This window comes from Populus alba, chromosome 3 (assembly GCF_005239225.2).
Source record: "Populus alba chromosome 3, ASM523922v2, whole genome shotgun sequence".
Classification (NCBI taxonomy): domain Eukaryota; kingdom Viridiplantae; phylum Streptophyta; class Magnoliopsida; order Malpighiales; family Salicaceae; genus Populus; species Populus alba.
In genome coordinates, this window is record NC_133286.1 from 4,212,808 (window position 1) to 4,228,004 (window position 15,197).

Below are 15,197 nucleotides of genomic sequence, written 5' to 3' on the forward strand. Positions count from 1 at the left end.
GTATTTGGACTAAGATGCTGTCACTTAAAAGCCAACTTCATGTGCAGGAGACATGCAAGGAGAAGCTGTCACATAAACAGGAAACATGCAAGGAGAAGTTATGTTTGCCAAAGACTTTGTCTAAGTTGTTAGTGATGTCCACAAAGCATGCTTGCTTAAGAATAGGTCTAGCAGTTAGTATTTGATTTTCAATAATGTGATCGTATCCTAATTCTTAGAGATATGATCTCAGAATTAGGAGTGGTTGTTATTTCCTTCTTTGTATTTAAACCCTTTCAATAGCAGTAAAGAGTAGCTTAATTTTTATAATAAACACTTTTGCGGTTAATTCTCACCCTAAGTAGAATACTATTTGCACTATAATATTCATAGCCTGATTGGGACCTATCAATGGACACTCCAAGTTTTGATTCTTGATCATAAAGCGATAGGTGCATTTGTGACTCATTGAGGATGGAACTCAACTCTTGAAGGCATATGGCCAATATTTGAATATATTATAGCTCAGGTCAAGGTTCTTGAGTTTTCCTAAATGTGATGATATGATCTCAAAACATGTAAGAGTAGTCGTTAAAGATGAGCTCACGATATGCATAATAGATAGAAACTAAAGATAATTAAAATTGATGAGATGCTGTTGTTCAATTGATATATGATTCTCAAACTATACATATATATATATATATAATTGATATTTATAAAAGCATTAACTGTAGCTGATATAGTTTTAGAGGAATATTTGGTACTTTGTTTCCAAAAAAAAAAAAAAACTGTTCAAACTTATTCAAGAAATTATACAGTTAGCGAGTCACAGATGATAAATCTTAAAAAATTTGGCAATAACAGTACTCTATTACTATTAATTAACTTAAATATTCAAAACTTAAAAAATAGTTTTTAAATTTATCCATGCCAATTTATCTTAAGAGAGTCGCAATCTGTGACTAGTTAAATTATATTATTTCTTTAAATAAATTTTGAATTGTGTAATTTTTTGTTCTAGGTGCTATTTTGCAAAAAAAAAAAAAAAAAAAAAAAAAAGATTAACGTTTGAGTTATTCATTGTTCTTGGATTTGTAGGTATAACAACTGAAGATAGCAATCAAAAGCGATGGTGACATGGTAGAGCTTTGAGTTATTGCTGTTTTCTAATGATGAAGATGTAGGAAAACGATCTCCCTTCTGCTGTCTGGAGCTGGGCTTCCTCTCCCTGTAAGAACAAGCAACATCTTATCTGCGTTGTTGTTAGTGGCCACTTCATCGACCCATTAGTGGGTGGATTTTAAGCATAAAAAGGATTTTTTTAAAATAAAATAAAAGGAAGAAAGAAAGAGGGAGGGGCATCATCACGTGAAAAGCAAGGAGCTTGCCACCCATTATAGAGTGTGGGGCACTCTTGCATCTAAGAATATATGATCCTGAGGTTGTTCTGGTGATGGGTATTGGCCATTACATAAAGCTTCGACAAGCCCTTTTAGCTGCCTCTTATTAGAATTTGTATAATGAGCATTCAAACTTAAACTTCTTTAAATGGGATGAAAACGAGTGAAAATCAAGAAGTTGGAGGTGTTCATCTCTAATGCATAGCTAAAGATCCTTTGTAAGAAAATACAGCTAAAGACAGTGTGTGTGTAACAGAGAAATTGTCGATAATAGCAATTATTTTCTTTGTCTCGTGTCATATCTTCCAAAAATCTTAAAGTAATTGATGAAAAAGTGGATATACCACTTTGTCTTCTTTATAGCACTACTGGCCAATATGAGTTAAAGCATTAAAAGGTCGTGAAAGCGGATGCTTGACGAGCGAGTGTTTACTTGTTAATTTTTTTAGAAGGAATCTGGAAAAGAATAAAGTCATCTATTTCACTTTGCGACACCATTCCTCACCTCTCCCCGCCCGAGCTCTCTCCCTCCCTCCCTCCCCCGCCTCTCGGAAACCGCCGCATCCAATAAGGTTTCAGATTTCTGCCAGGTGCTTCCTTTTCTATCATGCTTTTGTTTTAAAATTTATGGGTGTTTTCATTTATTTTATTGTAATTATTATTCAGAGACAGAAATTCTATTTTAATAATTAAATTAAAAAAAACAAATAATCGATCCGATGAAGTCTCTGCTAGTGAACGCAATTCGATTTTAATAAGTAAATTAAAAAATATATATAAATGGATCCGATGAAATCGCTGCTCGTGAACGCAATTCAAAGAAACGCACAATCAGCCGATTCTAATATTTTATTTTTCAATTTCCCCCTTAATTTACATGATATTATCCGATTTTTCTCACAGTTTTTGTTGTAATAATCAAGCCCTGAATTCTTGAAGCCAAATTTATTTTATTGATATATCTTTCTTTTTAGTACTGCTCAGCTGGTCTTGAGTATGAGGTGAAAGCTTGAGAGCATGTGGAAGTGTAAAACAAATGACTTAGTTCACTTCACCCCAAAGGCGTAGCTGTGCATCTAGTTAGGAAGAACATTTTATAACTCACCTCAAGGTCGAGCATGATCAGGGTTATTGTGTTGTCTATTCCGAGAAAGATGTGCCTGTAAATTTAATCTTATTTCAACAAGAGTTGTTAAGTTGATTCTTATCAGTCTGCTCATTAGAGTTGATGATAACATGAAATATTCATGGTTAATGCTCGTCGTTTTCTTCTTCATTTTCCTAGCTTAAAACATCCTAGACAATCTCTTTGGGATGGGTTATTGTTTGTGGCCTCTTCATGTTCTATTTGCTGGGGTATTTAGACTGCTGATATTCATCGGGGATTGAAAAGCCTTGTTTTATGACTTTGTTTTGTTTTCTTCATCTTTCTTTATTCTTTGGGGGATGTGGTATTCTCCTCGTTCTATTTACACTATTTGCTCCCTAGAACATTTATTCTTTCAGAAAAGTTAATACATGCATAAATAACAAGAACAGGAAGGGAGGGGGGAGGGGGATGCAGCAGAACAATATGTCAAGCTTGCTGCATAATTCTCTTTCAACTTTATCTGGGGATTCGACGTCACAATCAAACATGATGAATCCAATACAACCAGGCTCCAATTTAGATTCTGGACAAGCAAATGCACTGAGCTCATTGCAGCTGACACCTGTAGGATCTATACAACAGAATCTCGTGAGCATTTCCCAACCAACCAAGGTTAACACATTGTCAACACAAAGTGGGGCGAGTATGCTGCAGCCAAATATTCCCCTTCAGTCGAATTCCAATATGATTCAACACCAGCATCTAAAACAGCAGCAGCAGCAGCAGCAGCATGAACAACAGATGCTACAAACACAACAGCTTAAACGATTGCAGCAACAGCAGCAATTACACCAGCAAGCTCCATCTCCTATGCCAGGAGATTCTGACAAACCAGTTTCTGGTATTTCCTCACTCTTAAATACTGGAAATATTATACACCAACCATCTGTTGCACAAGCACTGGCTCCCTCCCTTGCAATTGGCTCTCCTGGGATATCTGCATCACCTTTGCTTGCAGACTTTACCAGTCCTGATGGTGCTCATGGCGGTGCTTTGACAACTGTTTCTGGCAAGTCAAATGTTACAGGGAAACCACTTGAGTACTTGATTGAAGCGGTTAGTGATGCTCTCCTTTTGGTTTTACTCCACCCCACCCTTATTTTGGAGGTTTCTGAAAAAGAAAGAAACTTCTTTTTGAATGAGATGGTGATGCTGTAATTTTTTTTCCCAGGTGAAATCTCTGTCTCCCAAAGCACTTAGTGCATCTGTCGGTGACATTGGCTCCGTTGTCAGTATGATTGACAGGATTGCTGGTTCTGCCTATAAATAGGCACTAAGTGTAGAGAGCAAAATGAGAGAGTTGAGTGAGAGATATTAGAGCCAAAGATGTGAGAAATATAGAAGAGAGTAGGTTGCCATTGCAGCACCATGAAGAGAGAAATAGAGTGAGGTTGAGAGTTGCTAAAGAGGGAATAATTCCTCCTCCTCTATTGTTGTAAATCTTGTTCTCTCCCTATATAAACAAATGACTTCTCCCGTGGATGTAGGCGGTTTGCCGAACCACGTTAAATATTGTGTCAGTGTGCTTAGCCTCCAATAGAAAAATATCAGAACATCACCGGTCGGAATTCCCTACAATTGGTATCAGAGCATATGGTTTAAGTGGTGTTTGATTTTTTGCTCAAACATGAAAGTTGTCAAAATGGTGTTTTGACCATCTCACTGTGTAGAGGAGGAAGAGACGAAGCCACTGGTGAAAACCGCGTCAAAATCGGACGTCGGACATGGCCGCACTCTCCATCACTCTCCGGCAAGGTGTCTGCTCACGCGCCCCACGCGTGCCACGCGTCTTCTTCACCCGGATGAGTTGACCCGACCCATGTGAACAGTAGGCATGAACAGTGAGCTGAGCCGAGTTGAGCCGAGCCGAGTTGGAGCCGAGCCGAGTTGAGCCGAGCCGAGTTGGAGCCGAGCCGCGAGCCGAGGGATAGGATCAAGTGTAGCTGATCCTACATGCAACCGGATCTGAGATTGAATCTGAGCCGTTGATCAGGCCAGAATTGTTTTGATCAAATCGTAGCCGTCTGATGTGCGATTTGGACGATTCAAGACATGTTTCCAGCTAATTCGATCATTCCGGATGCAATGGTATGGTCCGATCGTTGAGATTCGAGACGAAAAATGGCGGTGGTGAATTATTAAAGAGAGATTGCCCGATCAGGAGGCATCTGAAGGTCATCATGGTGGTCGATGGAGATGATGAAGAAGAAGGTACACACATTTGCCCAATTATGTGTGCTGAACTATTAAGTGGGAAAATTTAATTGCCTTGATGGAAGGCAAAATTTGGTCACTCTAGACACCCGATCATGTGGACGATTTGAGGTGGAGAGTGGAAACTGATGAAGACCAATCTTGACGAATCTAAGCACTGGTAGTCTCGCCAGATGTTGAGAAATCAGGTATAAAACCAGGATATCCGAGATCACTTGTAAAGGAAAGCCGCAACAAAGCTAGCCAATGGTTGTATATACAAAAAGGCAGTACGGTGGATAGATACGTTCTAAGAAGTTCTGTCTAGGAGATTGAGTTTTAAGCGGGACCAGTGTGACCCCTCCAAATCTTTCCTGGGAACTTGCTTAGTTGAAGGATCATTCACACAGTACTATTTTTGTATATGTAACAGTTTGTAATGAAACTGTTGAAGACTAGCACGATGACGACATAAAGGAATAGTTGGGTTCCATATGTTCAAGGATCTGATGAAGTGGTGATTTCTCCAAAGAAGTTAGATTCGGTGACTGTGATTTCTCGAAGGGAGAATTAATGAAGACCCTGATAATGGAAGAGAAATACAGCAAGGGGATAAAGATTGGCACCCTATTTTGACTTGGATAAATGTTGTGACAGGATGAGCTGCTGTCAAACATAAAAGCAAAGAATAGGGAGAAATCTGGAGAACCGGAATTGCACGAGAGCACACGGAGATTGTGCAGGAGTACCCGTAGGATCCAACGAGGTATTGTAATGAGACAATAGGTGCAAGGAGAAGAAGAGTTCCCAGATGAAGCTTAGAGCAGAGACTGTGTGAAAAAGTTGTACAACAAGAAGTCTCTTGTGCTCTTGATAAAGGCAACAAGTGAGGACCTTTCCAATGCATGCAAGGATGGAAAGATGAGCTGTTGCAGAAGCACTGAATTAAGGGGGTGTGAACGCCTATGATGAAAGGCGAAGACACCAAAGAGAGTTGGTGTGGGTGGAGCTATCAAGCAGAAAGGGATAGAAGCTCCAAACATAGAAAATGAGATGGAAAACTGTGAAGAGTGCACCACAACTTTCTCTTTCTATGTGATCAGTGGTAGTGATCTCTCCCAAGTCCACATGGTGGTAGAGAATCTTGGAGCCACTAGAGACATCCCCTATGAAGGAGGATGTGGCCGTCTCATAATGACGAGTATAGACACCTCATATGGAAGGTGTGTAGGCCAAGATTACAGACTTGGTTCAGACCGCCCTATGACGACAGGCAGAGACACCTCAGATAGAAGGTGTGAGGACCATGGTATGAGTCCAAGATCATACCGTCTCATGACGACAGGCGGAGACACCTCAGACAGAAGGTGTGAGGACCATGATATGAGTCTAAGATCAGGTCGTCTCATGACGACAGGCAGAGACACCTCAGATAGAAGGTGTGAGGACCATGGTATGAGTCCAAGATCAGATCGTCTCATGATGACAGGCATAGACACCTCAGATGAAAGGTGTGAGGACCATGATATGAGTCCATGTTCAGACCGTCTCATGACGACAGACGAAGACACCTTAGACAGAAGGTGTGAGGACCATGATATGAGTTCAAGATCAGGTCGTCTCATGATGACAGGCATAGACACCTCAGATGAAAGGTGTGAGGACCATGATATGAGTCCATGTTCAGACCGTCTCATGACGACAGGCGAAGACACCTTAGACAGAAGGTGTGGGGACCATGATATGAGTTCAAGATCAGGTCGTCTCATGATGACAGGCATAGACACCTCAGATGAAAGGTGTGAGGACCTTGATATGAGTCCATGTTCAGGCCGCCTCATGACGAGCAGAAACACATCGGATGGATGGTGTGAGGGTCATAATGTGAGCCCATTTCAGACCGCCGCATGACAGCAGGCGGAGACACCTCAGAGAAAGGTGTGGGCCACGATGTGAGCCCAGATTCAAACCGCCGCATGACGACGAGCGGAGACACCTCAGGAGAAGGTGTGAGGGCCAGGATAGGAGCCCCAATTCAGATCGCCCCAGAGCCGATGTGATGGCTGGATATGAGTGGACAAGTGTATAGCCAATGAAGTGGCTATGATGAGTATGAAGACAAATGCAGGATTGACTTTCATGGATATTGCCCCCATGCTAAAGATCAATGAGCTAGAAGACATTTGCCTTGGACAATAAGTATGTGACTTGTGGAGCATTAAGACGCGGCTGCTATGAATGAGCAGAGGGCATGCGCAGGTTCCGGGAACAAGTTGACTCTTGTCAAGGTGGTGAGCTCGGAGATGGCATTGTAATACTCAGAGTATGAAGATTGATATGGATCAACCTGTAATGGGCTGCCCCCATAAGTAAAGGTGGATAGCTACCCGAACTCTTGAGACTAATAGTGAGAGACTCATGGAGAAGTAAGGCGTGGTTCCTAAGGTGGAACAGAGGGCAGACGCAACTCCTGGATAAGTAGACTCTTGGAAGAGTGGTGAGCTCGTGATCACATTAAAATGCTCAATGACTGTCGCACTTGGGAATATCAGTTTGAGGGGGTGTTGTAAGCCTTGATGTGAGGCTTGATAAATCATTCCGGGCCAAGCTTGGTTGATATGCTTGAAGGGGAATGTTGTTCCAGAGACAAGCGTTAAACACTCTTCAGATGAGATGTGACAAACCATCTGGTTGAAGTGACCCTTTGGAGTGAGCAAAGGGGTGCTTGGTTGACTCTGATGATTGAAAGGTTTGGCGAGTACTTGTAAACTTAGTCGCAGATGCTCTCGGAATGGTAAGCTTGGAAGAGTTACAGGATGCAAGATTGTGCTGAAGAAGCAAGAGGACAATTGCCCATATAAATGTCAAAGGGGGTGATTGTTAGGTGTGTTGCCATTTAATGTGCCTAACATTGACTTTAATCAACAGCCTTTGTTGAAGAAGATGGCAGCCACCTACTCCCATGTGCAGCTGCTAGAAAATGAAGAAGAGAAGCCACCATTCCTGCCTATAAATAGGCACTAAGTGTAGAGAGCAAAATGAGAGAGTTGAGTGAGAGATATTAGAGCCAAAGATGTGAGAAATATAGAAGAGAGTGGGTTGCCATTGCAGCACCAAGAAGAGAGAAATAGAGTGAGGTTGAGAGTTGCTAAAGAGGGAATAATTCCTCCTCCTCTATTGTTGTAAATCTTGTTCTCTCCCTATATAAACAAATGACTTCTCCCGTGGATGTAGGCGGTTTGCCGAACCACGTTAAATATTGTGTCAGTGTGCTTAGCCTCCAATAGAAAAATATCAGAACATCACCGGTCGGAATTCCCTACATGTACCTCTGCAATAACACGGGGAAAGGAAGTAAAAATAGATGTCTGTATGTTGATGCCATATATTACTTGATCGACACTCGGCTATATCATTATTTGTTTTTACTTTTTGCTAATGATTCCGTTGTATACATTTCTGATATTGGTGTGGTGTATGAGTTCACGGTTCTTTCTCACTGCTGCTAACTTCTCTATACCTGCCTTGTCATTAAAAACTAAATGTAATGTTTTACATGTGTAGAATGGAGACATTAAAGAGGCATCTTCCGTTTTCTGGTCAAGAGGGATTACAAGAACTCAAGAAAATTGCCGTACGGTTTGAGGAAAAGATTTATACTGCTGCTACCAATCAGGTATTCGGCTAATGCTAGGTTCAATAATTTGGATATTCTCTAGACATGAATATACACATGCATAAGTTTGTGGATTTATGCATGTACACATGTGTGTGTGTGTAGTGTGTCCACACTTCCTCACTGGTCATTTTGTAGAAGTTCTCATCTTTTCGTTAATTCTCTTGGCAAGTGTTTTATTTAGAGTGACCAAGGTCCTTTTCAAGTACAAGGGAAGTGTGCAAAATGCAAATAACGAATCAATAAATAGCCTAGCATATTAGAAAGAGCATAAATCCCTTTTCCCCCTTCTCTTGTAACATGGATTGCGCAGAGATCTAATCTTTTGTTATTGAATTCTGATTTCAGTCTGATTATCTGCGTAAAATATCTCTGAAGATGCTTACAATGGAGACCAAGTCTCAAAATACCATACCCACTGGCATTGAATTTCTAAACATCCTTACCTTTTGTTTTATATTTCGCATTGTTATCAAACTCTTTTACATTTGATTGCTGCATATTGCTATGTATATACCATGCTTTAATAAAAAAGTTGAGTAATTGATGAATGTTAAAAAAAAATACAGATTATTTTTGTACTTTTATGCTTTGAGGTAAAACCATCTTAATTATTTCCCTCATAACTTTACGTGTGAACTGTCATTGTTTCATTTGTTTTTCTTGCTCAATGCCTTCTTTTTTTCCTTTGACATGGGTTTCCTTTTTGCCTTCTATCTTGAACAGCATCTCATAGTATGCCGCCTCAAGCTCACAACCAAGGGCAATGGCTCCCTATCTCATTGCCCACTAATCAGTCTCAAGCATGTCAGCAGTTATCACAGAACATGCAGAATAGTATATCATCTAATGGAGTTCAAAGTTCTGCTGGTTTACAATCAGCAATGCCTTCTGTCTCCGGTTTAACCAATGCTGACATGCAGAGTATCTCTGGTGTTTCACATAACCCAGTGGGGAATTCAATGGGACAAGGGATTCCCTCCAATATGTTTGTCAATTCTCAGAGACAAATGCCAGGCAGGCAACAGGTTGTTCCTCCACAGCAACAGCAGCAGTCCCAAAATCCTCAGCAGTATCTTTATCAGCAGCAGATACAACAACAGCTTTTAAAGCAGAAGCTTCAACAGGGAAATCATCCACACTCACTTGTGCAATCTCACATCCACCACCAGCAACAGCAGCAGCAGCAAAACTTGTTACAGCCAAATCAGTTGCAATCTTCTCAGCAATCTGGTTTGCAAACATCAACTGTTATGCAGCCTTCAATGATGCAAACTGTCTCTGGCCTTCAACAGAACCAACCATCTTCTGTTCAACAGTCAACACAACCAATGCACCAGCAACATCCACAATCAGTCCTTAGGCAGCAGCAGCAACAACCTCAACAGTCTGCTGGTATTCATCAGCAGCAAACACCAATGATGCAGCAGCCACTATTGCCTCCACAACAGCAGCTAATGGGGCAACAATCAAATACCACTAACATGTCGCAAAATCAGTTAATTGGACAACAAAACATTGTTGGGGACTTGCAGCAGCAGCAGCAGCAGAGATTGCTAGGGCAGCAGAATAACCTTCAAAATCTGCAGCAGCAGTTAATGGCTCAACAAAATAACCTCTCAAGCATGCATCAGCAACAGTTGGGCCCTCCAAGTAATGTCACTAGTTTACAGCAACAGCAGTTGCTTGGAGCTCAGCCTGGTAACTCAAGCATGCAATCTAATCAGCACTCTCTACACATGCTACAACAGCCCAAGGTTACACTGCAGCAGCAAGCACAACAAAGTGGATGTGCTTTGTTGCCGAATCAAGGGCAGCAGTCACACTCACAGCTGCCACAGCAGCAATTGATGGCACAGATTCAATCACAGCCTGGACAGCTGCAACAGCAATCAAATCCATTACAACGTGATCTGCAGCAAAGGCTTCAAGCATCAGGCTCCTTGCTTCAACAGCCGAATGTGATTGATCAGCAAAAGCAGTTATATCAACCTCAAAGAGCCCTTCCAGAAACGTCCTCAAGTAAGTTTTTCTCATCCTTGCAGCTTTCTAGCCTTGGTCCATCTTTAATTTTGCAGCTTTGTGCTTTCATGTTAGATTATAACATATTTATTTAAATTTCTTGAAAATACAATAATGGTTCAAGTCAGTAATGCTCTTTTTGGTAGCTTTATGAGCTACGGCTGCCACTTATGGCATCAGAAATGCCACTGCTATTGGAGCCATTGCAATCACACGTACATTTGTTACGACATAATGCCATCCAGTGCATTGCACCAACTATTCACCTCTCATAATGGTTCAATTCAGCAATGCTCTTTTGGTAGCTTTATGTGCTACTGATGCCACTGCTATTGAAACCATTGCAATCACACTCGTTTGTTACCACATCATGCCCTCCAGCTCATCGCACCAATTGTTCACCTCTCATTTTGAATTTAACGGACATGAATTTTAAAAATATATGTATAACTGGATAATGCATTTGACACTAGGGTAACTAATCATCAGCCAATTGATTTTTATGGGAAGAAAGAAATTAGCAAGTGGGCTAACTCTGAGGCACTTAAGGTTTGGTGTGCTGATAAATCATCACCTTGCTGGAAAATCTCATGATCACCTCCTCGATGCTAATTCTGTAAGGCATGTGAAGTGTTTCATTTCTTAACTTGTTATGGAACAAGGACTGTGATGCTATCTATATTTTATGATTGAGATGGTTTATTTTAAAGATTTTCCTGGTTAGGAGGTAAAGCGTCACTTTTGTGCTTTTCTTCCATGATAAATTTTTTGAGCCTTTTTTTTTAATATATAATGATCACTTGTTGGAGGGGGGTCTCTCTGTCTGTTTGAATGATTACATAGCGTTGAGATGGAGTTCCTAGTACTCCAAGTCCAAAAAGGACTTGTATTCCTATGTAAGAAAATACTAATGGTCCTATCTAGGATAGGGAAAACCAAGACCTACAATATTCCATAATTTTCAGCAAGTGTGAAAATTACAGAAATACCCTTGTGTGCAGAAATCATTCAAAAAATACATGAATTCTAATCTTTTGTTGGCTGTATCAAAATTTTTGTAGCATCCCTATATTCTACAGCAGAGACTGGACATGCAAATGGTGCTGATTGGCAAGAGGAGATCTACCAAAAGGTAATTTCTGTAGTTTACTGTTCATGTATGTCATTGTCTTGCAAGATTTCAATGGAAAAGGTCTCCTGGAATTTGGTACAAGGGAGTTTTATTCAGCTATGGTTGTGTTTAGTTAGGAACAATTGTAAGTTCCGTGATTGCAGCAACTAAGAAACGATAAATTACTGATAAGATGATTAAAGGTAAATATTCAGATTTCTAGGTCAAGAGGGTTATTTTCTTGGTACTGACACGACAATTTTTTCTATTGCAAATCTCTCCCTTTCAATTTTTTCCCTGTATTTCCATTCATTTATTGTGTGGTGAATTATTATTTTATTATTTCCAATAAGTCCAATTGACAATACTTCTTACTATAATAGACAGACTTGAAAACAAGAGTGAACTGTTTCTGAATAGTCATCGTTATATTTGGTTAAGTGAACAGTTATTTTCAGGATTACAATCAAATTTGTTCTGAAACATGTGACAATGGAAGAAAGGAAAATAAGTGGACCTAATCCATTGAATCATGACCATGTCCAGTATTGTTGAATTTTATAGAAAACAAGGTTGAAATTCTGAATTGTTTAATGGCTGTAGTTGCAATTCATATTTGATGAGGTCAATTTTTTTGTGCCTGGGAGGATACTAAAACGGGAATAGGAAGTGTTTACCAAAGTTGTGACATCCATTGTCTTGAGTGAGAACAATAGAAAACAATGGTGAGTAGTTTGCCGTGAGACAAAGTAACTGAACTTGACCAACCCCTGAATCTTGTCTGAAGGGGTAACTACACAATCCTTTGCATCTTTGCATGCAATCAATAACTATATTCTCTATTGGGTTTTCAGCATTAATTCCACTTTGCTATTTTTATCTCAAACAATATATGCTGTCCTCTGCCATTTTATTTATCTATCAATTCTCTCAAGTTTGCTTATGTTGCTTTCTGACTCTGGCACCTGAAGAAATCAAGCATATGATTGATAATGTTTTGCTGGTTATATGTACTTCCTAGATCAAAGTTATGAAGGAAACGTATTTGCCTGAAATAAATGAAATGTACCAGAGAATTGCTACCAAGTTACAGCAGGTAAATTGTCTTTGTAATTTTTTCTGATTTATTTGCTCACGCATGATTCTAAACCCCCACAGTTGAGCTTTTGTATTAATTTGTTTTCCCCATCAGCATTGCTTGTCACTATATCATCTGCACTAATTACCCCCAACCACCCCACAACCATGCATTGACACAGAAGAATTGGAATAGAAACATTTTTTCACTTATGTTTTACTAGTTTTGCTACAAAGGGTCAATGCAATTTTTATTTCTCGTGTATGTTAACTTTGCTTTCCAGCATGACCCTCTTCCGCAACAACCGAAGTCAGAACAGCTTGAAAAGCTGAAGGTATTCAAGGTCATGTTGGAGCGCTTGATAGCATTCTTACAGGTCTCTAAAAACAACATCACACCTACTTTCAAGGAGAAATTGGGTTTCTATGAGAAACAGATTGTAGGTTTTCTAAACCCAAGCAGATACAGGAAGCCTATTCCTAATCTACAGCAAGGACAACTTCCCCAACCTCATATTCAACCTATGCAGCAACCCCAATCTCAAGTTCCTCAATTGCAGTCCCATGAAAATCAACTGAATCCCCAGTTGCAATCAATGAATATGCAAGGTTCTGTACCAAAGATGCAGCATAACAATATGTCAAGCTTGCTGCATAATTCTCTTTCAACTTTATCTGGGGATTCGCCGTCACAATCAAACATGATGAATCCAATACAACCAGGCTCCAATTTAGATTCTGGACAAGGAAATGCACTGAGCTCATTGCAGCAGACACCTGTAGGATCTGTACAACAGAATCTCGTGAGCATTTCCCAACCAACCAATGTTAACACATTGTCAACACAAAGTGGGGCGACTATGCTGCAGCCAAATATTCCCCTTCAGTCGAATTCCAATATGATTCAACACCAGCATCTAAAACAGCAGCAGCAGCAGCAACAGATGCTACAAACACAACAGCTTAAACGATTGCAGCAACACCAGAATTTAATGCAGAATCGACAGATGCAGCAGCAGCAGCAATTACACCAGCAAGCTCCATCTCCTATGCCAGGAGATTCTGACAAACCAGTTTCTGGTATTTCCTCACTCTTAAATACTGGAAATACTGTACACCAACCATCTGTTGCACAAGCACTGGCTCCCTCCCTTGCAATTGGCACTCCTGGGATATCTGCATCACCTTTGCTTGCAGACTTTACCAGTCCTGATGGTGCTCATGGCGGTGCTTTGACAACTGTTTCTGGCAAGTCAAATGTTACAGGGCAACCACTTGAGTACTTGATTGAAGCGGTTAGTGATGCTCTCCTTTTGGTTTTACTCCACCCCACCCTTATTTTGGAGGTTTCTGAAAAAGAAAGAAACTTATTTGTGAATGAGATGGTGATGCTGTAATTTTTTTTCCCAGGTGAAATCTCTGTCTCCCAGAGCACTTAGTGCATCTGTCGGTGACATTGGCTCCGTTGTCAGTATGATTAACAGAATTGCTGGTTCTGCAGCTGGTAATGGATCTAGAACTGCAGCTGGCGAGGATTTGGTAGCAATGACAGGATGTCATCTTCTTTCGTTTTTGTCTTTTTTATTTTTCTCGTGTTTCTCACAAGATGGGAACTCGAGGGAATAAAAAGTGCTGGGAAGTAATTTTTGTTGGAATTTCTTGTGTAACATCTTCTTTCGATGATGACCTCTAGGATGGCTGCATGAAGCTTGTTCCGCTTTAAATTTCAAGGTTAATCTATTGCTATGAGCATTGGTGTTTCAATTTGAAACTTGAGTTGCAACTGAACTTAAATGAATGGTGTTGGATTTGGGGCCTTCTATTTGTTTTAACTTGTACAGGGTTGAGGTGATAGTGATCTTAAAAGTACAAAAGCATTAGACAAAAATCAATTAGCCACAATATATAGTGTATGGTTTCCTAGTTTCTCAGTATAAAGTTGAATGTTTTGTTGACCTCTCTATATCCAAAATCATATACACAGCTACTGCTGGCACTTGCAGTAGCCAATGAGCACTGATATATATTGCAGAGTGAGATAAGGTTAACTCGTTGCATTTTCATAAATTAAAGGGATTTCTCTTCTTTTCTTTGTCAATTACAGTGCATGCATAAAAGTTTTCTTACTCAAGAGTAAATGCTATTGTAATGTTTTCACAGAGTTCCCCTGGTTTGCAACTAATTCACTTATATATCTTGGAGCATAGCCATAGCCATAAATGGAAGGTTCTTCGGGTTCAAGAAAATTAACCATGAAGCTCGTAACTAGAATGGCCAAGTAAACTCCTATATCCTGTTATCTAGAACCTTATTTAATCTGCTGTGATGAAACATAAGCTATAGGGTCAAGCCTGATATTACTAGTGAAGCATTTTTTTGTTTTTCATTTTTTTTTTTTTTTGTGATAGGAACATTAAAGAAAAAAGGTATCCGGCTGGTTCATGTGCGAAAATACGAGGCATGTTAAGCAATTGGACCAGACTATCACATGTCAAAATCATATGTTTCAACGACAATCTTGCATTGATTAGTGCCAAACAAGGTCGATCTCTCAGAAGACTTTTGCCAAACAAGTAGCATGCAAGA

General features: G+C 40.1%; 3 protein-coding genes across 3 annotated transcripts in view; all 3 read left to right on the forward strand.

Moving 5' to 3' along the window:
* LOC140955413 (mediator of RNA polymerase II transcription subunit 15a-like) overlaps positions 1-8,893 on the forward strand; it is a 94,035-nt gene extending 85,142 nt beyond the window's left edge. The window contains exons 2-3 of the mRNA XM_073408152.1: positions 8,290-8,401; positions 8,750-8,893. Coding sequence (XP_073264253.1) covers positions 8,290-8,401; positions 8,750-8,893 — 256 coding nt within the window. The remainder of the gene's footprint in view (positions 1-8,289; positions 8,402-8,749) is intronic.
* LOC118045306 (uncharacterized) lies at positions 2,344-3,841 on the forward strand. The gene is made up of 2 exons (XM_035053905.2): positions 2,344-3,588; positions 3,704-3,841. Exons 1-2 carry the CDS (start codon positions 2,941-2,943, stop codon positions 3,800-3,802), a joined length of 747 nt encoding a protein of 248 aa, XP_034909796.1. The 5' UTR covers positions 2,344-2,940; the 3' UTR covers positions 3,803-3,841.
* Positions 8,894-9,131: 238 nt separating the features above from the next.
* On the forward strand, positions 9,132-14,566 carry LOC118045303 (mediator of RNA polymerase II transcription subunit 15a-like). Its single transcript, XM_073408272.1, has 5 exons — positions 9,132-10,423; positions 11,485-11,555; positions 12,556-12,630; positions 12,896-13,906; positions 14,022-14,566. Exons 1-5 carry the CDS (start codon positions 9,139-9,141, stop codon positions 14,235-14,237), a joined length of 2,658 nt encoding a protein of 885 aa, XP_073264373.1. The 5' UTR covers positions 9,132-9,138; the 3' UTR covers positions 14,238-14,566.
* The last annotated feature ends 631 nt before the right edge of the window (positions 14,567-15,197 follow it).